Below are 27,756 nucleotides of genomic sequence, written 5' to 3'. Positions count from 1 at the left end.
CTTACAGTGACCTGTCTTCCTCCAGTATCTAGCCCTGTGCTACTTCCTTCTACCCACTCCAGATTCCAGCCAGTCAGAACTATGTTCAGTTCTACAAACCCAGGATGTCTGGTGCTTTCCTATATTGCTCTTCCCAATGTGAAATACTGCCTCTAAAATGTGCTGCTGTTTTCCTCTGCTACTTGCTGTCTGTAACTTTAGGCAAGTTCGTTTAACTTGCTAAGCCTCTCCGTTCAGATCTTTAAAATGTTGACAATAAGCGTAGATGCTTCTTAATGTTATTTGAAGGATTAAAGAGTCTAGCGAAAGAGCTTAGCATTATGGCTATAGGCAATAACAGTTCAAAATATGTCAGCTGCATTCTCCTCTAGCTGAGATTTCAAGGGGTAACAGGAAAGTTTATACCTTCTTTTTGAAGAAATATAAGGGATTAAAAACACAGCCAAAGTGAAAACAAGATTAGGATGCAAATTTTATGCTTTCTAGTATTCTGATCCAACTCATTGAACAGACTGATGTCATTTCTAGAAGCAATGAGCAATTTCATCATCTAATAGTCAATTTCACATTCCATTTATTATCATTTTTAGTATTATACTTTATGTTTTCTTTGTCATTTGAGAAATGATAATACAAGCTTTCTTTACAGAATTGAGAAGATAGAGGATATAATGAAAAGTGTGTGTCCCTTCCATCACGAATGCCAAGCTGTTCTCCCCAGAAGGAACCAATGATACCACTTTCTAATGAATCTTCCAGAGGCGTTCTATGTGTACATATATATGAGTGCACATAATAATTGCATTTTTTATGGTGAACAGATTATACAAACTGTTTTGTACCTCATTTTTTTCACTCTACTATATATCTTCAAGGTTGTTCTATATTTATACATATAAACCTCCACTATCAATTTTTTTACTGGCTACATAGTATTCCAGTATATGTACATGGAAAATGTATATTACCAGTTTATATAGATGGACATTTAAGTAGTTTCCAATCTTTTGCCATTAAAAGGGATGCCTCAACGGGCCTCTTGTATGTATGTATGTATATATACATATATATGATTTTGCACACATATATTTCCTAAAAGTGAACATGCTATATCAAAGTGCATTTATTCTATCTAATGTGGGCCAGGCATTGATATTTTCTAGTAACCACTTTTTATATTTAAAGATTTGCTGAATGCAAGTGAAAAGCATTCACACCAAACATAGGCCAGAGCATGTACATATATTGTGTATCTATAATTTCTTTAAAAGAAGAGCTACTTCATTTTAAATAGGGAGCTCACACCACTCACAATATGACCAAGAAGTTTGACTGGAGCGCACAATAGTGAAGAGATCTTTTTGCCAAATTTGTCCAAGGCTACTGCCAGCCAGGGAGTATCATCATCTTTAGTATTATCAATCATATTTTTCAAACGATTTATCTCTGCATTCATCTCCTCAGATTTCTTTCTAAATCCTTCTTTAAGCAGAGCTTCCTGGACCTAAAAAAAAGAAAAAGTGAGAAAAGGGAAGTAAAACTTTTTAAATCCCCATTTTTTTTCAGGGATTACATTTTGTCAAACTTTAAAACTTTGCAAATTATCTTTGTTTCACTGCTAAAATTGTTCTTTCTTACTCAGTCATGAAAGGAGAATTTTGTAACACAGAATATCTACTGGTTTGGACCTAAACACTAAGAGAAAGTATAGTCTACAGACTTACTAATATTCACATACCATTGGGTTTTACCAAAAAGCTAAGCCTGACATGAGGACAAATATACATTCCAGCCAAAAAATGAGAGGCGAGAGGTAACCTTGGTCTGATTGCACTGATTCTCAGTCCCACTCAAGATGGTGCAGTCACCCAAATCATAGAAATCTGTTATAAACACATCCAGATGGACAGTGAGAAAATTCCCTCTATGTCACATGATAGCTTGGGTATCTATCCACACCTGGAGACAAGGCAACAAGTTTAGAAGCCGTTGCCTCTCTATGTTTTTAAGTCTGGACATTTCCAATAGTTTTATGACAGCATAGATGTACCTCAGGGTCTCTGGGTGGTAGCAAGGTTCCTGGTAATCGGCAATGATCCTGGTAAAGCAAGCCAGTTGCTGCTCATATCAAATATATGTGGTTGGAATATCTGTTTAATGAAGCCTCATGAGATCATTTAAAAATTCTCAAAATGGATATCCAAACACTATTTATATTCTCCAGGGGACTGGAGGGGCCATAATCATGCTGAACTCTCCAGAGTCTACTTATACAGTAGAACTCAAAGGCTTTTTGGAAGGATTCAAAGGCTTCAGGGTTTTAATATATCACAAGCAGTAAATGGCAGCGGTGCTTCCCTCCCTAGTCTTGCTGTAACCTTCGGGTTTTAATATATCACAAACAGTAAATGGCAGCGGTGCTTCCCTCCCTAGTCTTGCTGTAACCTTCGCCCACCCCTTCCTGATGTACAAGGGTAATGACCGCCAAGCACTACTAAGGCCACAGCCTGACCTACCTTCAGCTTATGCTCCAACGTCATATTGTGCTCTCTCAGTAGCTTTTCTCTTCTCCTCGCCAGCTTCTCTGTCAGCTGGGCTATGTTTTCCTGGAGACTCCTCTGTCGTGCTTCCGTCTGCTGCTCCAGCTCCTGCAGTTTGTGTTTCAGCAGCTCCTGTTCCCTCTCAGCTGTCTCCCTCCTGGCCTGCTCCTCTGCCCAAGAAGGTTTTAGAGAGGGATGAAAATAAGGTAAGGACTGATCTCTACCCTCCTGACTTCAGAGACCAAATAAAATTGGAAAGGGAGGTAGAAAATCTCTGAAATCCGCCCCCCGTGTCCACACCACCAAGAGCACATTTCAGAATGTGATGGGAGAGGCTCTGTCTGGCTGACATCTAACCATGTCCAACCACAACTCCCCTTGCTGTTTTTGGATGTAGCAGAGCTATCCCACAGATGGAGAAGACGCTCCTTCTTCCTTATCAGGAAGGTTTTGCTCTCACACCTGTCAGAGGGAACTGCGGGACTGCCAGAGCCCTACTCCGTACCTGCTACAGCCTTCTCCCCATCACTGAGGGCTTTATCTGCCTGCAGGATGGATTTCTCTATTGCCACCTGTGACAGCAGAAAGTTCTGGAGGACTTCGTTTGCCTGAGGAACCAAGAAGGAGCACAGAACTTAAAATTCCATTGAGGAGATTAGTGCTGCAAAAACAAGTATGTCCATGTAATTTTTGCTTCATGTTTAAAATTCTACAGTGGTTCACTACAACAAGCCTAAGCTCCTTACAGCGACCTGTCTTCCTCCAGTATCTAGCCCCGTGCTACTTCCTTCTACCCACTCCAGATTCCAGCCAGTCAGAACTATGTTCAGTTCTACAAACCCAGGATGTCTGGTGCTTTCCTATATTGCTCTTCCCAATGTGAAATACTGCCTCTAAAATGTGCTGCTGTTTTCCTCTGCTACTTGCTGTCTGTAACTTTAGGCAAGTTCGTTTAACTTGCTAAGCCTCTCCGTTCAGATCTTTAAAATGTTGACAATAAGCGTAGATGCTTCTTAATGTTATTTGAAGGATTAAAGAGTCTAGCGAAAGAGCTTAGCATTATGGCTATAGGCAATAACAGTTCAAAATATGTCAGCTGCATTCTCCTCTAGCTGAGATTTCAAGGGGTAACAGGAAAGTTTATACCTTCTTTTTGAAGAAATATAAGGGATTAAAAACACAGCCAAAGTGAAAACAAGATTAGGATGCAAATTTTATGCTTTCTAGTATTCTGATCCAACTCATTGAACAGACTGATGTCATTTCTAGAAGCAATGAGCAATTTCATCATCTAATAGTCAATTTCACATTCCATTTATTATCATTTTTAGTATTATACTTTATGTTTTCTTTGTCATTTGAGAAATGATAATACAAGCTTTCTTTACAGAATTGAGAAGATAGAGGATATAATGAAAAGTGTGTGTCCCTTCCATCACGAATGCCAAGCTGTTCTCCCCAGAAGGAACCAATGATACCACTTTCTAATGAATCTTCCAGAGGCGTTCTATGTGTACATATATATGAGTGCACATAATAATTGCATTTTTTATGGTGAACAGATTATACAAACTGTTTTGTACCTCATTTTTTTCACTCTACTATATATCTTCAAGGTTGTTCTATATTTATACATATAAACCTCCACTATCAATTTTTTTACTGGCTACATAGTATTCCAGTATATGTACATGGAAAATGTATATTACCAGTTTATATAGATGGACATTTAAGTAGTTTCCAATCTTTTGCCATTAAAAGGGATGCCTCAACGGGCCTCTTGTATGTATGTATGTATATATACATATATATGATTTTGCACACATATATTTCCTAAAAGTGAACATGCTATATCAAAGTGCATTTATTCTATCTAATGTGGGCCAGGCATTGATATTTTCTAGTAACCACTTTTTATATTTAAAGATTTGCTGAATGCAAGTGAAAAGCATTCACACCAAACATAGGCCAGAGCATGTACATATATTGTGTATCTATAATTTCTTTAAAAGAAGAGCTACTTCATTTTAAATAGGGAGCTCACACCACTCACAATATGACCAAGAAGTTTGACTGGAGCGCACAATAGTGAAGAGATCTTTTTGCCAAATTTGTCCAAGGCTACTGCCAGCCAGGGAGTATCATCATCTTTAGTATTATCAATCATATTTTTCAAACGATTTATCTCTGCATTCATCTCCTCAGATTTCTTTCTAAATCCTTCTTTAAGCAGAGCTTCCTGGACCTAAAAAAAAGAAAAAGTGAGAAAAGGGAAGTAAAACTTTTTAAATCCCCATTTTTTTTCAGGGATTACATTTTGTCAAACTTTAAAACTTTGCAAATTATCTTTGTTTCACTGCTAAAATTGTTCTTTCTTACTCAGTCATGAAAGGAGAATTTTGTAACACAGAATATCTACTGGTTTGGACCTAAACACTAAGAGAAAGTATAGTCTACAGACTTACTAATATTCACATACCATTGGGTTTTACCAAAAAGCTAAGCCTGACATGAGGACAAATATACATTCCAGCCAAAAAATGAGAGGCGAGAGGTAACCTTGGTCTGATTGCACTGATTCTCAGTCCCACTCAAGATGGTGCAGTCACCCAAATCATAGAAATCTGTTATAAACACATCCAGATGGACAGTGAGAAAATTCCCTCTATGTCACATGATAGCTTGGGTATCTATCCACACCTGGAGACAAGGCAACAAGTTTAGAAGCCGTTGCCTCTCTATGTTTTTAAGTCTGGACATTTCCAATAGTTTTATGACAGCATAGATGTACCTCAGGGTCTCTGGGTGGTAGCAAGGTTCCTGGTAATCGGCAATGATCCTGGTAAAGCAAGCCAGTTGCTGCTCATATCAAATATATGTGGTTGGAATATCTGTTTAATGAAGCCTCATGAGATCATTTAAAAATTCTCAAAATGGATATCCAAACACTATTTATATTCTCCAGGGGACTGGAGGGGCCATAATCATGCTGAACTCTCCAGAGTCTACTTATACAGTAGAACTCAAAGGCTTTTTGGAAGGATTCAAAGGCTTCAGGGTTTTAATATATCACAAGCAGTAAATGGCAGCGGTGCTTCCCTCCCTAGTCTTGCTGTAACCTTCGGGTTTTAATATATCACAAACAGTAAATGGCAGCGGTGCTTCCCTCCCTAGTCTTGCTGTAACCTTCGCCCACCCCTTCCTGATGTACAAGGGTAATGACCGCCAAGCACTACTAAGGCCACAGCCTGACCTACCTTCAGCTTATGCTCCAACGTCATATTGTGCTCTCTCAGTAGCTTTTCTCTTCTCCTCACCAGCTTCTCTGTCAGCTGGGCTATGTTTTCCTGGAGACTCCTCTGTCGTGCTTCCGTCTGCTGCTCCAGCTCCTGCAGTTTGTGTTTCAGCAGCTCCTGTTCCCTCTCAGCTGTCTCCCTCCTGGCCTGCTCCTCTGCCCAAGAAGGTTTTAGAGAGGGATGAAAATAAGGTAAGGACTGATCTCTACCCTCCTGACTTCAGAGACCAAATAAAATTGGAAAGGGAGGTAGAAAATCTCTGAAATCCGCCCCCCGTGTCCACACCACCAAGAGCACATTTCAGAATGTGATGGGAGAGGCTCTGTCTGGCTGACATCTAACCATGTCCAACCACAACTCCCCTTGCTGTTTTTGGATGTAGCAGAGCTATCCCACAGATGGAGAAGACGCTCCTTCTTCCTTATCAGGAAGGTTTTGCTCTCACACCTGTCAGAGGGAACTGCGGGACTGCCAGAGCCCTACTCCGTACCTGCTACAGCCTTCTCCCCATCACTGAGGGCTTTATCTGCCTGCAGGATGGATTTCTCTATTGCCACCTGTGACAGCAGAAAGTTCTGGAGGACTTCGTTTGCCTGAGGAACCAAGAAGGAGCACAGAACTTAAAATTCCATTGAGGAGATTAGTGCTGCAAAAACAAGTATGTCCATGTAATTTTTGCTTCATGTTTAAAATTCTACAGTGGTTCACTACAACAAGCCTAAGCTCCTTACAGCGACCTGTCTTCCTCCAGTATCTAGCCCCGTGCTACTTCCTTCTACCCACTCCAGATTCCAGCCAGTCAGAACTATGTTCAGTTCTACAAACCCAGGATGTCTGGTGCTTTCCTATATTGCTCTTCCCAATGTGAAATACTGCCTCTAAAATGTGCTGCTGTTTTCCTCTGCTACTTGCTGTCTGTAACTTTAGGCAAGTTCGTTTAACTTGCTAAGCCTCTCCGTTCAGATCTTTAAAATGTTGACAATAAGCGTAGATGCTTCTTAATGTTATTTGAAGGATTAAAGAGTCTAGCGAAAGAGCTTAGCATTATGGCTATAGGCAATAACAGTTCAAAATATGTCAGCTGCATTCTCCTCTAGCTGAGATTTCAAGGGGTAACAGGAAAGTTTATACCTTCTTTTTGAAGAAATATAAGGGATTAAAAACACAGCCAAAGTGAAAACAAGATTAGGATGCAAATTTTATGCTTTCTAGTATTCTGATCCAACTCATTGAACAGACTGATGTCATTTCTAGAAGCAATGAGCAATTTCATCATCTAATAGTCAATTTCACATTCCATTTATTATCATTTTTAGTATTATACTTTATGTTTTCTTTGTCATTTGAGAAATGATAATACAAGCTTTCTTTACAGAATTGAGAAGATAGAGGATATAATGAAAAGTGTGTGTCCCTTCCATCACGAATGCCAAGCTGTTCTCCCCAGAAGGAACCAATGATACCACTTTCTAATGAATCTTCCAGAGGCGTTCTATGTGTACATATATATGAGTGCACATAATAATTGCATTTTTTATGGTGAACAGATTATACAAACTGTTTTGTACCTCATTTTTTTCACTCTACTATATATCTTCAAGGTTGTTCTATATTTATACATATAAACCTCCACTATCAATTTTTTTACTGGCTACATAGTATTCCAGTATATGTACATGGAAAATGTATATTACCAGTTTATATAGATGGACATTTAAGTAGTTTCCAATCTTTTGCCATTAAAAGGGATGCCTCAACGGGCCTCTTGTATGTATGTATGTATATATACATATATATGATTTTGCACACATATATTTCCTAAAAGTGAACATGCTATATCAAAGTGCATTTATTCTATCTAATGTGGGCCAGGCATTGATATTTTCTAGTAACCACTTTTTATATTTAAAGATTTGCTGAATGCAAGTGAAAAGCATTCACACCAAACATAGGCCAGAGCATGTACATATATTGTGTATCTATAATTTCTTTAAAAGAAGAGCTACTTCATTTTAAATAGGGAGCTCACACCACTCACAATATGACCAAGAAGTTTGACTGGAGCGCACAATAGTGAAGAGATCTTTTTGCCAAATTTGTCCAAGGCTACTGCCAGCCAGGGAGTATCATCATCTTTAGTATTATCAATCATATTTTTCAAACGATTTATCTCTGCATTCATCTCCTCAGATTTCTTTCTAAATCCTTCTTTAAGCAGAGCTTCCTGGACCTAAAAAAAAGAAAAAGTGAGAAAAGGGAAGTAAAACTTTTTAAATCCCCATTTTTTTTCAGGGATTACATTTTGTCAAACTTTAAAACTTTGCAAATTATCTTTGTTTCACTGCTAAAATTGTTCTTTCTTACTCAGTCATGAAAGGAGAATTTTGTAACACAGAATATCTACTGGTTTGGACCTAAACACTAAGAGAAGTATAGTCTACAGCCTTACTAATATTCACATACCATTGGGTTTTGCCAAAAAGCTAAGCCTGACATGAGGACAAATATACGTTCCAGCCAAAAAATGAGAGGCGAGAGGTAACCTTGGTCTGATTGCACTGATTCTCAGTCCCACTCAAGATGGTGCAGTCACCCAAATCATAGAAATCTGTTATAAACACATCCAGATGGACAGTGAGAAAATTCCCTCTATGTCACATGATAGCTTGGGTATCTATCCACACCTGGAGACAAGGCAACAAGTTTAGAAGCCGTTGCCTCTCTATGTTTTTAAGTCTGGACATTTCCAATAGTTTTATGACAGCATAGATGTACCTCAGGGTCTCTGGGTGGTAGCAAGGTTCCTGGTAATCGGCAATGATCCTGGTAAAGCAAGCCAGTTGCTGCTCATATCAAATATATGTGGTTGGAATATCTGTTTAATGAAGCCTCATGAGATCATTTAAAAATTCTCAAAATGGATATCCAAACACTATTTATATTCTCCAGGGGACTGGAGGGGCCATAATCATGCTGAACTCTCCAGAGTCTACTTATACAGTAGAACTCAAAGGCTTTTTGGAAGGATTCAAAGGCTTCAGGGTTTTAATATATCACAAGCAGTAAATGGCAGCGGTGCTTCCCTCCCTAGTCTTGCTGTAACCTTCGGGTTTTAATATATCACAAGCAGTAAATGGCAGCGGTGCTTCCCTCCCTAGTCTTGCTGTAACCTTCGCCCACCCCTTCCTGATGTACAAGGGTAATGACCGTCAAGCACTACTAAGGCCACAGCCTGACCTACCTTCAGCTTATGCTCCAACGTCATATTGTGCTCTCTCAGTAGCTTTTCTCTTCTCCTCGCCAGCTTCTCTGTCAGCTGGGCTATGTTTTCCTGGAGACTCCTCTGTCGTGCTTCCGTCTGCTGCTCCAGCTCCTGCAGTTTGTGTTTCAGCAGCTCCTGTTCCCTCTCAGCTGTCTCCCTCCTGGCCTGCTCCTCTGCCCAAGAAGGTTTTAGAGAGGGATGAAAATAAGGTAAGGACTGATCTCTACCCTCCTGACTTCAGAGACCAAATAAAATTGGAAAGGGAGGTAGAAAATCTCTGAAATCCGCCCCCCGTGTCCACACCACCAAGAGCACATTTCAGAATGTGATGGGAGAGGCTCTGTCTGGCTGACATCTAACCATGTCCAACCACAACTCCCCTTGCTGTTTTTGGATGTAGCAGAGCTATCCCACAGATGGAGAAGACGCTCCTTCTTCCTTATCAGGAAGGTTTTGCTCTCACACCTGTCAGAGGGAACTGCGGGACTGCCAGAGCCCTACTCCGTACCTACTACAGCCTTCTCCCCATCACTGAGGGCTTTATCTGCCTGCAGGATGGATTTCTCTATTGCCACCTGTGACAGCAGAAAGTTCTGGAGGACTTCGTTTGCCTGAGGAACCAAGAAGGAGCACAGAACTTAAAATTCCATTGAGGAGATTAGTGCTGCAAAAACAAGTATGTCCATGTAATTTTTGCTTCATGTTTAAAATTCTACAGTGGTTCACTACAACAAGCCTAAGCTCCTTACAGTGACCTGTCTTCCTCCAGTATCTAGCCCTGTGCTACTTCCTTCTACCCACTCCAGATTCCAGCCAGTCAGAACTATGTTCAGTTCTACAAACCCAGGATGTCTGGTGCTTTCCTATATTGCTCTTCCCAATGTGAAATACTGCCTCTAAAATGTGCTGCTGTTTTCCTCTGCTACTTGCTGTCTGTAACTTTAGGCAAGTTCGTTTAACTTGCTAAGCCTCTCCGTTCAGATCTTTAAAATGTTGACAATAAGCGTAGATGCTTCTTAATGTTATTTGAAGGATTAAAGAGTCTAGCGAAAGAGCTTAGCATTATGGCTATAGGCAATAACAGTTCAAAATATGTCAGCTGCATTCTCCTCTAGCTGAGATTTCAAGGGGTAACAGGAAAGTTTATACCTTCTTTTTGAAGAAATATAAGGGATTAAAAACACAGCCAAAGTGAAAACAAGATTAGGATGCAAATTTTATGCTTTCTAGTATTCTGATCCAACTCATTGAACAGACTGATGTCATTTCTAGAAGCAATGAGCAATTTCATCATCTAATAGTCAATTTCACATTCCATTTATTATCATTTTTAGTATTATACTTTATGTTTTCTTTGTCATTTGAGAAATGATAATACAAGCTTTCTTTACAGAATTGAGAAGATAGAGGATATAATGAAAAGTGTGTGTCCCTTCCATCACGAATGCCAAGCTGTTCTCCCCAGAAGGAACCAATGATACCACTTTCTAATGAATCTTCCAGAGGCGTTCTATGTGTACATATATATGAGTGCACATAATAATTGCATTTTTTATGGTGAACAGATTATACAAACTGTTTTGTACCTCATTTTTTTCACTCTACTATATATCTTCAAGGTTGTTCTATATTTATACATATAAACCTCCACTATCAATTTTTTTACTGGCTACATAGTATTCCAGTATATGTACATGGAAAATGTATATTACCAGTTTATATAGATGGACATTTAAGTAGTTTCCAATCTTTTGCCATTAAAAGGGATGCCTCAACGGGCCTCTTGTATGTATGTATGTATATATACATATATATGATTTTGCACACATATATTTCCTAAAAGTGAACATGCTATATCAAAGTGCATTTATTCTATCTAATGTGGGCCAGGCATTGATATTTTCTAGTAACCACTTTTTATATTTAAAGATTTGCTGAATGCAAGTGAAAAGCATTCACACCAAACATAGGCCAGAGCATGTACATATATTGTGTATCTATAATTTCTTTAAAAGAAGAGCTACTTCATTTTAAATAGGGAGCTCACACCACTCACAATATGACCAAGAAGTTTGACTGGAGCGCACAATAGTGAAGAGATCTTTTTGCCAAATTTGTCCAAGGCTACTGCCAGCCAGGGAGTATCATCATCTTTAGTATTATCAATCATATTTTTCAAACGATTTATCTCTGCATTCATCTCCTCAGATTTCTTTCTAAATCCTTCTTTAAGCAGAGCTTCCTGGACCTAAAAAAAAGAAAAAGTGAGAAAAGGGAAGTAAAACTTTTTAAATCCCCATTTTTTTTCAGGGATTACATTTTGTCAAACTTTAAAACTTTGCAAATTATCTTTGTTTCACTGCTAAAATTGTTCTTTCTTACTCAGTCATGAAAGGAGAATTTTGTAACACAGAATATCTACTGGTTTGGACCTAAACACTAAGAGAAAGTATAGTCTACAGACTTACTAATATTCACATACCATTGGGTTTTACCAAAAAGCTAAGCCTGACATGAGGACAAATATACATTCCAGCCAAAAAATGAGAGGCGAGAGGTAACCTTGGTCTGATTGCACTGATTCTCAGTCCCACTCAAGATGGTGCAGTCACCCAAATCATAGAAATCTGTTATAAACACATCCAGATGGACAGTGAGAAAATTCCCTCTATGTCACATGATAGCTTGGGTATCTATCCACACCTGGAGACAAGGCAACAAGTTTAGAAGCCGTTGCCTCTCTATGTTTTTAAGTCTGGACATTTCCAATAGTTTTATGACAGCATAGATGTACCTCAGGGTCTCTGGGTGGTAGCAAGGTTCCTGGTAATCGGCAATGATCCTGGTAAAGCAAGCCAGTTGCTGCTCATATCAAATATATGTGGTTGGAATATCTGTTTAATGAAGCCTCATGAGATCATTTAAAAATTCTCAAAATGGATATCCAAACACTATTTATATTCTCCAGGGGACTGGAGGGGCCATAATCATGCTGAACTCTCCAGAGTCTACTTATACAGTAGAACTCAAAGGCTTTTTGGAAGGATTCAAAGGCTTCAGGGTTTTAATATATCACAAGCAGTAAATGGCAGCGGTGCTTCCCTCCCTAGTCTTGCTGTAACCTTCGGGTTTTAATATATCACAAACAGTAAATGGCAGCGGTGCTTCCCTCCCTAGTCTTGCTGTAACCTTCGCCCACCCCTTCCTGATGTACAAGGGTAATGACCGCCAAGCACTACTAAGGCCACAGCCTGACCTACCTTCAGCTTATGCTCCAACGTCATATTGTGCTCTCTCAGTAGCTTTTCTCTTCTCCTCACCAGCTTCTCTGTCAGCTGGGCTATGTTTTCCTGGAGACTCCTCTGTCGTGCTTCCGTCTGCTGCTCCAGCTCCTGCAGTTTGTGTTTCAGCAGCTCCTGTTCCCTCTCAGCTGTCTCCCTCCTGGCCTGCTCCTCTGCCCAAGAAGGTTTTAGAGAGGGATGAAAATAAGGTAAGGACTGATCTCTACCCTCCTGACTTCAGAGACCAAATAAAATTGGAAAGGGAGGTAGAAAATCTCTGAAATCCGCCCCCCGTGTCCACACCACCAAGAGCACATTTCAGAATGTGATGGGAGAGGCTCTGTCTGGCTGACATCTAACCATGTCCAACCACAACTCCCCTTGCTGTTTTTGGATGTAGCAGAGCTATCCCACAGATGGAGAAGACGCTCCTTCTTCCTTATCAGGAAGGTTTTGCTCTCACACCTGTCAGAGGGAACTGCGGGACTGCCAGAGCCCTACTCCGTACCTGCTACAGCCTTCTCCCCATCACTGAGGGCTTTATCTGCCTGCAGGATGGATTTCTCTATTGCCACCTGTGACAGCAGAAAGTTCTGGAGGACTTCGTTTGCCTGAGGAACCAAGAAGGAGCACAGAACTTAAAATTCCATTGAGGAGATTAGTGCTGCAAAAACAAGTATGTCCATGTAATTTTTGCTTCATGTTTAAAATTCTACAGTGGTTCACTACAACAAGCCTAAGCTCCTTACAGCGACCTGTCTTCCTCCAGTATCTAGCCCCGTGCTACTTCCTTCTACCCACTCCAGATTCCAGCCAGTCAGAACTATGTTCAGTTCTACAAACCCAGGATGTCTGGTGCTTTCCTATATTGCTCTTCCCAATGTGAAATACTGCCTCTAAAATGTGCTGCTGTTTTCCTCTGCTACTTGCTGTCTGTAACTTTAGGCAAGTTCGTTTAACTTGCTAAGCCTCTCCGTTCAGATCTTTAAAATGTTGACAATAAGCGTAGATGCTTCTTAATGTTATTTGAAGGATTAAAGAGTCTAGCGAAAGAGCTTAGCATTATGGCTATAGGCAATAACAGTTCAAAATATGTCAGCTGCATTCTCCTCTAGCTGAGATTTCAAGGGGTAACAGGAAAGTTTATACCTTCTTTTTGAAGAAATATAAGGGATTAAAAACACAGCCAAAGTGAAAACAAGATTAGGATGCAAATTTTATGCTTTCTAGTATTCTGATCCAACTCATTGAACAGACTGATGTCATTTCTAGAAGCAATGAGCAATTTCATCATCTAATAGTCAATTTCACATTCCATTTATTATCATTTTTAGTATTATACTTTATGTTTTCTTTGTCATTTGAGAAATGATAATACAAGCTTTCTTTACAGAATTGAGAAGATAGAGGATATAATGAAAAGTGTGTGTCCCTTCCATCACGAATGCCAAGCTGTTCTCCCCAGAAGGAACCAATGATACCACTTTCTAATGAATCTTCCAGAGGCGTTCTATGTGTACATATATATGAGTGCACATAATAATTGCATTTTTTATGGTGAACAGATTATACAAACTGTTTTGTACCTCATTTTTTTCACTCTACTATATATCTTCAAGGTTGTTCTATATTTATACATATAAACCTCCACTATCAATTTTTTTACTGGCTACATAGTATTCCAGTATATGTACATGGAAAATGTATATTACCAGTTTATATAGATGGACATTTAAGTAGTTTCCAATCTTTTGCCATTAAAAGGGATGCCTCAACGGGCCTCTTGTATGTATGTATGTATATATACATATATATGATTTTGCACACATATATTTCCTAAAAGTGAACATGCTATATCAAAGTGCATTTATTCTATCTAATGTGGGCCAGGCATTGATATTTTCTAGTAACCACTTTTTATATTTAAAGATTTGCTGAATGCAAGTGAAAAGCATTCACACCAAACATAGGCCAGAGCATGTACATATATTGTGTATCTATAATTTCTTTAAAAGAAGAGCTACTTCGTTTTAAATAGGGAGCTCACACCACTCACAATATGACCAAGAAGTTTGCCTGGAGTGCACAATAGTGAAGAGATCTCTTTGCCAAATTCGTCCAAGGCTACTGCCAGCCAGGGAGTATCATCATCTTTAGTATTATCAATCATATTTTTCAAACGATTTATCTCTGCATTCATCTCCTCAGATTTCTTTCTAAATCCTTCTTTAAGCAGAGCTTCCTGGACCTAAAAAAAAAAAAAAAAAAGTGAGAGAAGGGAAGTAAAACTTTTTAAATCCCCATTTTTTTTCAAGGGTTACATTTTCTCAAACTTTAAAACTTTGCAAATTATCTTTGTTTCACTGCTAAAATTGTTCTTTCTTACTCAGTCATGAAAGGAGAATTTTGTAACACGGAATATCTACTGGTTTGGACCTAAACACTAAGAGAAAGTATAGTTTACAGCCTTACTAATATTCACATACCATTGGGTTTTGCCAAAAAGCGAAGCCTGACATGAGGACAAATATATGTTCCAGCCAAAAAATGAGAGGTGAGAGGTAACCTTGGTCTGATTGCGCTAATTCTCAGTCCCACTCAAGATGGTGCAGTCACCCAAATCATAGAAATCTGTTATAAACACATCCAGATGGACAGTGAGAAAATTCCCTCTATGTCACATGATAGCTTGGGTATCTATCCACACCTGGAGACAAGGCAGCAAGTTTAGAAGCCGTTGCCTCTCTATGTTTTTAAGTCTGGACATTTCCAATAGTTTTATGACAGCATAGATCTACCTCAGGGTCTCTGGGTGGTAGCAAGTTCCCGGTAATCGGCAATGATCCTGGTAAAGCAAGCCAGTTGCTGCTCATATCAAATATATGTGGTTGGAATATCTGTTTAATGAAGCCTCATGAGATCATTTTAAAATTCTCAAAATGGATATCCAAACACTATTTATATTCTCCAGGGGACTGGAGGGGCCATAATCATGCTGAACTCTCCAGAGTCTACTTATACAGTAGAACTCAAAGGCTTTTTGGAAGGATTCAAAGGCTTCAGGGTTTTAATATATCACAAGCAGTAAATGGCAGCGGTGCTTCCCTCCCTAGTCCTGCTGTAACCTTCGCCCACCCCTTCCTGATGTACAAGGGTAATGACCGTCAAGCACTACTAAGGCTACAGCCTGACCTACCTTCAGCTTATGCTCCAACGTCATATTGTGCTCTCTCAGTAGCTTTTCTCTTCTCCTCACCAGCTTCTCTGTCAGCTGGGCTATGTTTTCCTGGAGACTCCTCTGTCGTGCTTCCGTCTGCTGCTCCAGCTCCTGCAGTTTCTGTTTCAGCAGCTCCTGTTCCCTCTCAGCTGTCTCCCTCCTGGCCTGCTCCTCTGCCCCAAGAAGGTTTTAGAGAGGGATGAAAATAAGGTAAGGACTGATCTCTACCCTCCTGACCTCAGAGACCAAATAAAATTGGAAAGGGAGGCAGAAAATCTCTGAAATCCGCCCCCCGTGTCCACACCACCAAGAGCACATTTCAGAATGTGATGGGAGAGGCTCTGTCTGGCTGACATCTAACCATGTCCAACCACAACTCCCCTTGCTGTTTTTGGATGTAGCAGAGCTATCCCACAGATGGAGAAGACGCTCCTTCTTCCCTATCAGGAAGGTTTTGCTCTCACACCTGTCAGAGGGAACTGCGGGACTGCCAGAGCCCTACTCCGTACCTGCTACAGCCTTCTCCCCATCACTGAGGGCTTTATCTGCCTGCAGGATGGATTTCTCTATTGCCACCTGTGACAGCAGAAAGTTCTGGAGGACTTCGTTTGCCTGAGGAACCAAGAAGGAGCACAGAACTTAAAATTCCATTGAGGAGATTAGTGCTGCAAAAACAAGTATGTCCATGTAATTTTTGCTTCATGTTTAAAATTCTACAGTGGTTCACTACAACAAGCCTAAGCTCCTTACAGCGACCTGTCTTCCTCCAGTATCTAGCCCCGTGCTACTTCCTTCTACCCACTCCAGATTCCAGCCAGTCAGAACTATGTTCAGTTCTACAAACCCAGGATGTCTGGTGCTTTCCTATATTGCTCTTCCCAATGTGAAATACTGCCTCTAAAATGTGCTGCTGTTTTCCTCTGCTACTTGCTGTCTGTAACTTTAGGCAAGTTCGTTTAACTTGCTAAGCCTCTCCGTTCAGATCTTTAAAATGTTGACAATAAGCGTAGATGCTTCTTAATGTTATTTGAAGGATTAAAGAGTCTAGCGAAAGAGCTTAGCATTATGGCTATAGGCAATAACAGTTCAAAATATGTCAGCTGCATTCTCCTCTAGCTGAGATTTCAAGGGGTAACAGGAAAGTTTATACCTTCTTTTTGAAGAAATATAAGGGATTAAAAACACAGCCAAAGTGAAAACAAGATTAGGATGCAAATTTTATGCTTTCTAGTATTCTGATCCAACTCATTGAACAGACTGATGTCATTTCTAGAAGCAATGAGCAATTTCATCATCTAATAGTCAATTTCACATTCCATTTATTATCATTTTTAGTATTATACTTTATGTTTTCTTTGTCATTTGAGAAATGATAATACAAGCTTTCTTTACAGAATTGAGAAGATAGAGGATATAATGAAAAGTGTGTGTCCCTTCCATCACGAATGCCAAGCTGTTCTCCCCAGAAGGAACCAATGATACCACTTTCTAATGAATCTTCCAGAGGCGTTCTATGTGTACATATATATGAGTGCACATAATAATTGCATTTTTTATGGTGAACAGATTATACAAACTGTTTTGTACCTCATTTTTTTCACTCTACTATATATCTTCAAGGTTGTTCTATATTTATACATATAAACCTCCACTATCAATTTTTTTACTGGCTACATAGTATTCCAGTATATGTACATGGAAAATGTATATTACCAGTTTATATAGATGGACATTTAAGTAGTTTCCAATCTTTTGCCATTAAAAGGGATGCCTCAACGGGCCTCTTGTATGTATGTATGTATATATACATATATATGATTTTGCACACATATATTTCCTAAAAGTGAACATGCTATATCAAAGTGCATTTATTCTATCTAATGTGGGCCAGGCATTGATATTTTCTAGTAACCACTTTTTATATTTAAAGATTTGCTGAATGCAAGTGAAAAGCATTCACACCAAACATAGGCCAGAGCATGTACATATATTGTGTATCTATAATTTCTTTAAAAGAAGAGCTACTTCGTTTTAAATAGGGAGCTCACACCACTCACAATATGACCAAGAAGTTTGCCTGGAGTGCACAATAGTGAAGAGATCTCTTTGCCAAATTCGTCCAAGGCTACTGCCAGCCAGGGAGTATCATCATCTTTAGTATTATCAATCATATTTTTCAAACGATTTATCTCTGCATTCATCTCCTCAGATTTCTTTCTAAATCCTTCCTTAAGCAGAGCTTCCTGGACCTAAAAAAAAAAAAAAAAAAGTGAGAGAAGGGAAGTAAAACTTTTTAAATCCCCATTTTTTTTCAACGATTACATTTTGTCAAACTTTAAAACTTTGCAAATTATCTTTGTTTCACTGCTAAAATTGTTCTTTCTTACTCAGTCATGAAAGGAGAATTTTGTAACACGGAATATCTACTGGTTTGGACCTAAACACTAAGAGAAAGTATAGTTTACAGCCTTACTAATATTCACATACCATTGGGTTTTGCCAAAAAGCGAAGCCTGACATGAGGACAAATATATGTTCCAGCCAAAAAATGAGAGGTGAGAGGTAACCTTGGTCTGATTGCACTGATTCTCAGTCCCACTCAAGATGGTGCAGTCACCCAAATCATAGAAATCTGTTATAAACACATCCAGATGGACAGTGAGAAAATTCCCTCTATGTCACATGATAGCTTGGGTATCTATCCACACCTGGAGACAAGGCAGCAAGTTTAGAAGCCGTTGCCTCTCTATGTTTTTAAGTCTGGACATTTCCAATAGTTTTATGACAGCATAGATCTACCTCAGGGTCTCTGGGTGGTAGCAAGTTCCCGGTAATCGGCAATGATCCTGGTAAAGCAAGCCAGTTGCTGCTCATATCAAATATATGTGGTTGGAATATCTGTTTAATGAAGCCTCATGAGATCATTTTAAAATTCTCAAAATGGATATCCAAACACTATTTATATTCTCCAGGGGACTGGAGGGGCCATAATCATGCTGAACTCTCCAGAGTCTACTTATACAGTAGAACTCAAAGGCTTTTTGGAAGGATTCAAAGGCTTCAGGGTTTTAATATATCACAAGCAGTAAATGGCAGCGGTGCTTCCCTCCCTAGTCCTGCTGTAACCTTCGCCCACCCCTTCCTGATGTACAAGGGTAATGACCGTCAAGCACTACTAAGGCTACAGCCTGACCTACCTTCAGCTTATGCTCCAACGTCATATTGTGCTCTCTCAGTAGCTTTTCTCTTCTCCTCGCCAGCTTCTCTGTCAGCTGGGCTATGTTTTCCTGGAGACTCCTCTGTCGTGCTTCCGTCTGCTGCTCCAGCTCCTGCAGTTTCTGTTTCAGCAGCTTCTGTTCCCTCTCAGCTGTCTCCCTCCTGGCCTGCTCCTCTGCCCCAAGAAGGTTTTAGAGAGGGATGAAAATAAGGTAAGGACTGATCTCTACCCTCCTGAGCTCAGAGACCAAATAAAATTGGAAAGGGAGGCAGAAAATCTCTGAAATCCGCCCCCCGTGTCCACACCACCAAGAGCACATTTCAGAATGTGATGGGAGAGGCTCTGTCTGGCTGACATCTAACCATGTCCAACCACAACTCCCCTTGCTGTTTTTGGATGTAGCAGAGCTATCCCACAGATGGAGAAGACGCTCCTTCTTCCCTATCAGGAAGGTTTTGCTCTCACACCTGTCAGAGGGAACTGCGGGACTGCCAGAGCCCTACTCCGTACCTGCTACAGCCTTCTCCCCATCACTGAGGGCTTTATCTGCCTGCAGGATGGATTTCTCTATTGCCACCTGTGACAGCAGAAAGTTCTGGAGGACTTCGTTTGCCTGAGGAACCAAGAAGGAGCACAGAACTTAAAATTCCATTGAGGAGATTAGTGCTGCAAAAACAAGTATGTCCATGTAATTTTTGCTTCATGTTTAAAATTCTACAGTGGTTCACTACAACAAGCCTAAGCTCCTTACAGCGACCTGTCTTCCTCCAGTATCTAGCCCCGTGCTACTTCCTTCTACCCACTCCAGATTCCAGCCAGTCAGAACTATGTTCAGTTCTACAAACCCAGGATGTCTGGTGCTTTCCTATATTGCTCTTCCCAATGTGAAATACTGCCTCTAAAATGTGCTGCTGTTTTCCTCTGCTACTTGCTGTCTGTAACTTTAGGCAAGTTCGTTTAACTTGCTAAGCCTCTCCGTTCAGATCTTTAAAATGTTGACAATAAGCGTAGATGCTTCTTAATGTTATTTGAAGGATTAAAGAGTCTAGCGAAAGAGCTTAGCATTATGGCTATAGGCAATAACAGTTCAAAATATGTCAGCTGCATTCTCCTCTAGCTGAGATTTCAAGGGGTAACAGGAAAGTTTATACCTTCTTTTTGAAGAAATATAAGGGATTAAAAACACAGCCAAAGTGAAAACAAGATTAGGATGCAAATTTTATGCTTTCTAGTATTCTGATCCAACTCATTGAACAGACTGATGTCATTTCTAGAAGCAATGAGCAATTTCATCATCTAATAGTCAATTTCACATTCCATTTATTATCATTTTTAGTATTATACTTTATGTTTTCTTTGTCATTTGAGAAATGATAATACAAGCTTTCTTTACAGAATTGAGAAGATAGAGGATATAATGAAAAGTGTGTGTCCCTTCCATCACGAATGCCAAGCTGTTCTCCCCAGAAGGAACCAATGATACCACTTTCTAATGAATCTTCCAGAGGCGTTCTATGTGTACATATATATGAGTGCACATAATAATTGCATTTTTTATGGTGAACAGATTATACAAACTGTTTTGTACCTCATTTTTTTCACTCTACTATATATCTTCAAGGTTGTTCTATATTTATACATATAAACCTCCACTATCAATTTTTTTACTGGCTACATAGTATTCCAGTATATGTACATGGAAAATGTATATTACCAGTTTATATAGATGGACATTTAAGTAGTTTCCAATCTTTTGCCATTAAAAGGGATGCCTCAACGGGCCTCTTGTATGTATGTATGTATATATACATATATATGATTTTGCACACATATATTTCCTAAAAGTGAACATGCTATATCAAAGTGCATTTATTCTATCTAATGTGGGCCAGGCATTGATATTTTCTAGTAACCACTTTTTATATTTAAAGATTTGCTGAATGCAAGTGAAAAGCATTCACACCAAACATAGGCCAGAGCATGTACATATATTGTGTATCTATAATTTCTTTAAAAGAAGAGCTACTTCATTTTAAATAGGGAGCTCACACCACTCACAATATGACCAAGAAGTTTGACTGGAGCGCACAATAGTGAAGAGATCTTTTTGCCAAATTTGTCCAAGGCTACTGCCAGCCAGGGAGTATCATCATCTTTAGTATTATCAATCATATTTTTCAAACGATTTATCTCTGCATTCATCTCCTCAGATTTCTTTCTAAATCCTTCTTTAAGCAGAGCTTCCTGGACCTAAAAAAAAGAAAAAGTGAGAAAAGGGAAGTAAAACTTTTTAAATCCCCATTTTTTTTCAGGGATTACATTTTGTCAAACTTTAAAACTTTGCAAATTATCTTTGTTTCACTGCTAAAATTGTTCTTTCTTACTCAGTCATGAAAGGAGAATTTTGTAACACAGAATATCTACTGGTTTGGACCTAAACACTAAGAGAAGTATAGTCTACAGCCTTACTAATATTCACATACCATTGGGTTTTGCCAAAAAGCTAAGCCTGACATGAGGACAAATATACGTTCCAGCCAAAAAATGAGAGGCGAGAGGTAACCTTGGTCTGATTGCACTGATTCTCAGTCCCACTCAAGATGGTGCAGTCACCCAAATCATAGAAATCTGTTATAAACACATCCAGATGGACAGTGAGAAAATTCCCTCTATGTCACATGATAGCTTGGGTATCTATCCACACCTGGAGACAAGGCAACAAGTTTAGAAGCCGTTGCCTCTCTATGTTTTTAAGTCTGGACATTTCCAATAGTTTTATGACAGCATAGATGTACCTCAGGGTCTCTGGGTGGTAGCAAGGTTCCTGGTAATCGGCAATGATCCTGGTAAAGCAAGCCAGTTGCTGCTCATATCAAATATATGTGGTTGGAATATCTGTTTAATGAAGCCTCATGAGATCATTTAAAAATTCTCAAAATGGATATCCAAACACTATTTATATTCTCCAGGGGACTGGAGGGGCCATAATCATGCTGAACTCTCCAGAGTCTACTTATACAGTAGAACTCAAAGGCTTTTTGGAAGGATTCAAAGGCTTCAGGGTTTTAATATATCACAAGCAGTAAATGGCAGCGGTGCTTCCCTCCCTAGTCTTGCTGTAACCTTCGGGTTTTAATATATCACAAGCAGTAAATGGCAGCGGTGCTTCCCTCCCTAGTCTTGCTGTAACCTTCGCCCACCCCTTCCTGATGTACAAGGGTAATGACCGTCAAGCACTACTAAGGCCACAGCCTGACCTACCTTCAGCTTATGCTCCAACGTCATATTGTGCTCTCTCAGTAGCTTTTCTCTTCTCCTCGCCAGCTTCTCTGTCAGCTGGGCTATGTTTTCCTGGAGACTCCTCTGTCGTGCTTCCGTCTGCTGCTCCAGCTCCTGCAGTTTGTGTTTCAGCAGCTCCTGTTCCCTCTCAGCTGTCTCCCTCCTGGCCTGCTCCTCTGCCCAAGAAGGTTTTAGAGAGGGATGAAAATAAGGTAAGGACTGATCTCTACCCTCCTGACTTCAGAGACCAAATAAAATTGGAAAGGGAGGTAGAAAATCTCTGAAATCCGCCCCCCGTGTCCACACCACCAAGAGCACATTTCAGAATGTGATGGGAGAGGCTCTGTCTGGCTGACATCTAACCATGTCCAACCACAACTCCCCTTGCTGTTTTTGGATGTAGCAGAGCTATCCCACAGATGGAGAAGACGCTCCTTCTTCCTTATCAGGAAGGTTTTGCTCTCACACCTGTCAGAGGGAACTGCGGGACTGCCAGAGCCCTACTCCGTACCTACTACAGCCTTCTCCCCATCACTGAGGGCTTTATCTGCCTGCAGGATGGATTTCTCTATTGCCACCTGTGACAGCAGAAAGTTCTGGAGGACTTCGTTTGCCTGAGGAACCAAGAAGGAGCACAGAACTTAAAATTCCATTGAGGAGATTAGTGCTGCAAAAACAAGTATGTCCATGTAATTTTTGCTTCATGTTTAAAATTCTACAGTGGTTCACTACAACAAGCCTAAGCTCCTTACAGTGACCTGTCTTCCTCCAGTATCTAGCCCTGTGCTACTTCCTTCTACCCACTCCAGATTCCAGCCAGTCAGAACTATGTTCAGTTCTACAAACCCAGGATGTCTGGTGCTTTCCTATATTGCTCTTCCCAATGTGAAATACTGCCTCTAAAATGTGCTGCTGTTTTCCTCTGCTACTTGCTGTCTGTAACTTTAGGCAAGTTCGTTTAACTTGCTAAGCCTCTCCGTTCAGATCTTTAAAATGTTGACAATAAGCGTAGATGCTTCTTAATGTTATTTGAAGGATTAAAGAGTCTAGCGAAAGAGCTTAGCATTATGGCTATAGGCAATAACAGTTCAAAATATGTCAGCTGCATTCTCCTCTAGCTGAGATTTCAAGGGGTAACAGGAAAGTTTATACCTTCTTTTTGAAGAAATATAAGGGATTAAAAACACAGCCAAAGTGAAAACAAGATTAGGATGCAAATTTTATGCTTTCTAGTATTCTGATCCAACTCATTGAACAGACTGATGTCATTTCTAGAAGCAATGAGCAATTTCATCATCTAATAGTCAATTTCACATTCCATTTATTATCATTTTTAGTATTATACTTTATGTTTTCTTTGTCATTTGAGAAATGATAATACAAGCTTTCTTTACAGAATTGAGAAGATAGAGGATATAATGAAAAGTGTGTGTCCCTTCCATCACGAATGCCAAGCTGTTCTCCCCAGAAGGAACCAATGATACCACTTTCTAATGAATCTTCCAGAGGCGTTCTATGTGTACATATATATGAGTGCACATAATAATTGCATTTTTTATGGTGAACAGATTATACAAACTGTTTTGTACCTCATTTTTTTCACTCTACTATATATCTTCAAGGTTGTTCTATATTTATACATATAAACCTCCACTATCAATTTTTTTACTGGCTACATAGTATTCCAGTATATGTACATGGAAAATGTATATTACCAGTTTATATAGATGGACATTTAAGTAGTTTCCAATCTTTTGCCATTAAAAGGGATGCCTCAACGGGCCTCTTGTATGTATGTATGTATATATACATATATATGATTTTGCACACATATATTTCCTAAAAGTGAACATGCTATATCAAAGTGCATTTATTCTATCTAATGTGGGCCAGGCATTGATATTTTCTAGTAACCACTTTTTATATTTAAAGATTTGCTGAATGCAAGTGAAAAGCATTCACACCAAACATAGGCCAGAGCATGTACATATATTGTGTATCTATAATTTCTTTAAAAGAAGAGCTACTTCATTTTAAATAGGGAGCTCACACCACTCACAATATGACCAAGAAGTTTGACTGGAGCGCACAATAGTGAAGAGATCTTTTTGCCAAATTTGTCCAAGGCTACTGCCAGCCAGGGAGTATCATCATCTTTAGTATTATCAATCATATTTTTCAAACGATTTATCTCTGCATTCATCTCCTCAGATTTCTTTCTAAATCCTTCTTTAAGCAGAGCTTCCTGGACCTAAAAAAAAGAAAAAGTGAGAAAAGGGAAGTAAAACTTTTTAAATCCCCATTTTTTTTCAGGGATTACATTTTGTCAAACTTTAAAACTTTGCAAATTATCTTTGTTTCACTGCTAAAATTGTTCTTTCTTACTCAGTCATGAAAGGAGAATTTTGTAACACAGAATATCTACTGGTTTGGACCTAAACACTAAGAGAAAGTATAGTCTACAGACTTACTAATATTCACATACCATTGGGTTTTACCAAAAAGCTAAGCCTGACATGAGGACAAATATACATTCCAGCCAAAAAATGAGAGGCGAGAGGTAACCTTGGTCTGATTGCACTGATTCTCAGTCCCACTCAAGATGGTGCAGTCACCCAAATCATAGAAATCTGTTATAAACACATCCAGATGGACAGTGAGAAAATTCCCTCTATGTCACATGATAGCTTGGGTATCTATCCACACCTGGAGACAAGGCAACAAGTTTAGAAGCCGTTGCCTCTCTATGTTTTTAAGTCTGGACATTTCCAATAGTTTTATGACAGCATAGATGTACCTCAGGGTCTCTGGGTGGTAGCAAGGTTCCTGGTAATCGGCAATGATCCTGGTAAAGCAAGCCAGTTGCTGCTCATATCAAATATATGTGGTTGGAATATCTGTTTAATGAAGCCTCATGAGATCATTTAAAAATTCTCAAAATGGATATCCAAACACTATTTATATTCTCCAGGGGACTGGAGGGGCCATAATCATGCTGAACTCTCCAGAGTCTACTTATACAGTAGAACTCAAAGGCTTTTTGGAAGGATTCAAAGGCTTCAGGGTTTTAATATATCACAAGCAGTAAATGGCAGCGGTGCTTCCCTCCCTAGTCTTGCTGTAACCTTCGGGTTTTAATATATCACAAACAGTAAATGGCAGCGGTGCTTCCCTCCCTAGTCTTGCTGTAACCTTCGCCCACCCCTTCCTGATGTACAAGGGTAATGACCGCCAAGCACTACTAAGGCCACAGCCTGACCTACCTTCAGCTTATGCTCCAACGTCATATTGTGCTCTCTCAGTAGCTTTTCTCTTCTCCTCACCAGCTTCTCTGTCAGCTGGGCTATGTTTTCCTGGAGACTCCTCTGTCGTGCTTCCGTCTGCTGCTCCAGCTCCTGCAGTTTGTGTTTCAGCAGCTCCTGTTCCCTCTCAGCTGTCTCCCTCCTGGCCTGCTCCTCTGCCCAAGAAGGTTTTAGAGAGGGATGAAAATAAGGTAAGGACTGATCTCTACCCTCCTGACTTCAGAGACCAAATAAAATTGGAAAGGGAGGTAGAAAATCTCTGAAATCCGCCCCCCGTGTCCACACCACCAAGAGCACATTTCAGAATGTGATGGGAGAGGCTCTGTCTGGCTGACATCTAACCATGTCCAACCACAACTCCCCTTGCTGTTTTTGGATGTAGCAGAGCTATCCCACAGATGGAGAAGACGCTCCTTCTTCCTTATCAGGAAGGTTTTGCTCTCACACCTGTCAGAGGGAACTGCGGGACTGCCAGAGCCCTACTCCGTACCTGCTACAGCCTTCTCCCCATCACTGAGGGCTTTATCTGCCTGCAGGATGGATTTCTCTATTGCCACCTGTGACAGCAGAAAGTTCTGGAGGACTTCGTTTGCCTGAGGAACCAAGAAGGAGCACAGAACTTAAAATTCCATTGAGGAGATTAGTGCTGCAAAAACAAGTATGTCCATGTAATTTTTGCTTCATGTTTAAAATTCTACAGTGGTTCACTACAACAAGCCTAAGCTCCTTACAGCGACCTGTCTTCCTCCAGTATCTAGCCCCGTGCTACTTCCTTCTACCCACTCCAGATTCCAGCCAGTCAGAACTATGTTCAGTTCTACAAACCCAGGATGTCTGGTGCTTTCCTATATTGCTCTTCCCAATGTGAAATACTGCCTCTAAAATGTGCTGCTGTTTTCCTCTGCTACTTGCTGTCTGTAACTTTAGGCAAGTTCGTTTAACTTGCTAAGCCTCTCCGTTCAGATCTTTAAAATGTTGACAATAAGCGTAGATGCTTCTTAATGTTATTTGAAGGATTAAAGAGTCTAGCGAAAGAGCTTAGCATTATGGCTATAGGCAATAACAGTTCAAAATATGTCAGCTGCATTCTCCTCTAGCTGAGATTTCAAGGGGTAACAGGAAAGTTTATACCTTCTTTTTGAAGAAATATAAGGGATTAAAAACACAGCCAAAGTGAAAACAAGATTAGGATGCAAATTTTATGCTTTCTAGTATTCTGATCCAACTCATTGAACAGACTGATGTCATTTCTAGAAGCAATGAGCAATTTCATCATCTAATAGTCAATTTCACATTCCATTTATTATCATTTTTAGTATTATACTTTATGTTTTCTTTGTCATTTGAGAAATGATAATACAAGCTTTCTTTACAGAATTGAGAAGATAGAGGATATAATGAAAAGTGTGTGTCCCTTCCATCACGAATGCCAAGCTGTTCTCCCCAGAAGGAACCAATGATACCACTTTCTAATGAATCTTCCAGAGGCGTTCTATGTGTACATATATATGAGTGCACATAATAATTGCATTTTTTATGGTGAACAGATTATACAAACTGTTTTGTACCTCATTTTTTTCACTCTACTATATATCTTCAAGGTTGTTCTATATTTATACATATAAACCTCCACTATCAATTTTTTTACTGGCTACATAGTATTCCAGTATATGTACATGGAAAATGTATATTACCAGTTTATATAGATGGACATTTAAGTAGTTTCCAATCTTTTGCCATTAAAAGGGATGCCTCAACGGGCCTCTTGTATGTATGTATGTATATATACATATATATGATTTTGCACACATATATTTCCTAAAAGTGAACATGCTATATCAAAGTGCATTTATTCTATCTAATGTGGGCCAGGCATTGATATTTTCTAGTAACCACTTTTTATATTTAAAGATTTGCTGAATGCAAGTGAAAAGCATTCACACCAAACATAGGCCAGAGCATGTACATATATTGTGTATCTATAATTTCTTTAAAAGAAGAGCTACTTCGTTTTAAATAGGGAGCTCACACCACTCACAATATGACCAAGAAGTTTGCCTGGAGTGCACAATAGTGAAGAGATCTCTTTGCCAAATTCGTCCAAGGCTACTGCCAGCCAGGGAGTATCATCATCTTTAGTATTATCAATCATATTTTTCAAACGATTTATCTCTGCATTCATCTCCTCAGATTTCTTTCTAAATCCTTCTTTAAGCAGAGCTTCCTGGACCTAAAAAAAAAAAAAAAAAAGTGAGAGAAGGGAAGTAAAACTTTTTAAATCCCCATTTTTTTTCAAGGGTTACATTTTCTCAAACTTTAAAACTTTGCAAATTATCTTTGTTTCACTGCTAAAATTGTTCTT

The 27,756-nt window shown here is 39.5% G+C and overlaps 5 protein-coding genes across 6 annotated transcripts; all 5 read right to left on the bottom strand.

Annotated features, from left to right (window-relative positions):
* Window positions 1-74: 74 nt before the first annotated feature.
* Window positions 75-5,836, bottom strand: LOC132516087 (guanylate-binding protein 6-like). 2 transcript variants are annotated; one of them, XR_009539251.1, is made up of 4 exons: window positions 5,798-5,836; window positions 3,046-4,785; window positions 2,517-2,710; window positions 75-1,504 (listed from the first exon to the last, which is right to left on the bottom strand). XR_009539251.1 is itself a non-coding variant. In XM_060142487.1 (2 exons), exons 1-2 carry the CDS (start codon window positions 5,819-5,821, stop codon window positions 4,558-4,560), a joined length of 252 nt encoding a protein of 83 aa, XP_059998470.1. In that variant the 5' UTR covers window positions 5,822-5,830; the 3' UTR covers window positions 2,762-4,557. The 2 variants fall into 2 exon arrangements, 1 of the variants encoding a protein (XP_059998470.1); XM_060142487.1 differs by lacking the exons at window positions 75-1,504; window positions 2,517-2,710 and having other exon boundaries at window positions 2,762-4,785; window positions 5,798-5,830.
* Window positions 5,837-6,042: 206 nt separating this feature from the next.
* Window positions 6,043-10,537, bottom strand: LOC132515512 (guanylate-binding protein 6-like). Its single transcript, XM_060141916.1, has 4 exons — window positions 10,490-10,537; window positions 9,607-9,709; window positions 9,078-9,271; window positions 6,043-8,066 (listed from the first exon to the last, which is right to left on the bottom strand). The coding sequence occupies exons 1-4, from the start codon at window positions 10,535-10,537 to the stop codon at window positions 7,839-7,841; spliced, it is 573 nt and encodes a 190-aa protein (XP_059997899.1). The 3' UTR covers window positions 6,043-7,838.
* LOC132514641 (guanylate-binding protein 6-like) lies at window positions 9,916-12,391 on the bottom strand. The gene is made up of 2 exons (XM_060139609.1): window positions 12,359-12,391; window positions 9,916-11,346 (listed from the first exon to the last, which is right to left on the bottom strand). Exons 1-2 carry the CDS (start codon window positions 12,380-12,382, stop codon window positions 11,119-11,121), a joined length of 252 nt encoding a protein of 83 aa, XP_059995592.1. The 5' UTR covers window positions 12,383-12,391; the 3' UTR covers window positions 9,916-11,118.
* A 2,787-nt stretch (window positions 12,392-15,178) lies between these two features.
* On the bottom strand, window positions 15,179-22,266 carry LOC132515511 (guanylate-binding protein 6-like). The gene is made up of 7 exons (XM_060141915.1): window positions 22,075-22,266; window positions 19,324-21,063; window positions 18,794-18,987; window positions 17,654-17,845; window positions 16,106-16,208; window positions 15,576-15,769; window positions 15,179-15,244 (listed from the first exon to the last, which is right to left on the bottom strand). The coding sequence occupies exons 3-7, from the start codon at window positions 18,815-18,817 to the stop codon at window positions 15,179-15,181; spliced, it is 579 nt and encodes a 192-aa protein (XP_059997898.1). The 5' UTR covers window positions 18,818-18,987; window positions 19,324-21,063; window positions 22,075-22,266.
* A 646-nt stretch (window positions 22,267-22,912) lies between these two features.
* LOC132514639 (guanylate-binding protein 6-like) lies at window positions 22,913-25,388 on the bottom strand. Its single transcript, XM_060139606.1, has 2 exons — window positions 25,356-25,388; window positions 22,913-24,343 (listed from the first exon to the last, which is right to left on the bottom strand). Exons 1-2 carry the CDS (start codon window positions 25,377-25,379, stop codon window positions 24,116-24,118), a joined length of 252 nt encoding a protein of 83 aa, XP_059995589.1. The 5' UTR covers window positions 25,380-25,388; the 3' UTR covers window positions 22,913-24,115.
* Window positions 25,389-27,756: the final 2,368 nt, after the last annotated feature.

The sequence above is a fragment of the Lagenorhynchus albirostris genome, chromosome 2 (assembly GCF_949774975.1).
Source record: "Lagenorhynchus albirostris chromosome 2, mLagAlb1.1, whole genome shotgun sequence".
NCBI lineage: Eukaryota > Metazoa > Chordata > Mammalia > Artiodactyla > Delphinidae > Lagenorhynchus > Lagenorhynchus albirostris.
This window is presented reverse-complemented; position numbering and strand designations above follow the sequence as displayed.

Bases quoted from the DNA above. Each gene is read 5' to 3' on its own strand.
- LOC132515511 (XM_060141915.1), bottom strand. From the start codon at position 18,817: ATGACGTTGGAGCATAAGCTGAAG. The intron at 16,209-17,653 runs GTGAGTGGTGTG...TTGGTTCCTCAG, and splicing joins GCAAACTTCTTGGTCATATT to GCAAACGAAGTCCTCCAGAA. The intron at 15,245-15,575 runs GTAGGTCAGGCT...TGATATGAGCAG, and splicing joins CGTTGGAGCATAAGCTGAAG to CAACTGGCTTGCTTTACCAG.
- LOC132514639 (XM_060139606.1), bottom strand. From the start codon at position 25,379: ATGACGTTGGAGCATAAGCTGAAG. The intron at 24,344-25,355 runs GTAGGTCAGGCT...TCTTTTTTTTAG, and splicing joins CGTTGGAGCATAAGCTGAAG to GTCCAGGAAGCTCTGCTTAA.
- LOC132514641 (XM_060139609.1), bottom strand. From the start codon at position 12,382: ATGACGTTGGAGCATAAGCTGAAG. The intron at 11,347-12,358 runs GTAGGTCAGGCT...TCTTTTTTTTAG, and splicing joins CGTTGGAGCATAAGCTGAAG to GTCCAGGAAGCTCTGCTTAA.
- LOC132516087 (XM_060142487.1), bottom strand. From the start codon at position 5,821: ATGACGTTGGAGCATAAGCTGAAG. The intron at 4,786-5,797 runs GTAGGTCAGGCT...TCTTTTTTTTAG, and splicing joins CGTTGGAGCATAAGCTGAAG to GTCCAGGAAGCTCTGCTTAA.
- LOC132515512 (XM_060141916.1), bottom strand. From the start codon at position 10,537: ATGGAAGGGACACACACTTTTCATTATATCCTCTATCTTCTCAATTCT. The intron at 9,710-10,489 runs GTAAAGAAAGCT...TTGGTTCCTCAG, and splicing joins TCCTCTATCTTCTCAATTCT to GCAAACGAAGTCCTCCAGAA. The intron at 8,067-9,077 runs GTAGGTCAGGCT...TCTTTTTTTTAG, and splicing joins CGTTGGAGCATAAGCTGAAG to GTCCAGGAAGCTCTGCTTAA.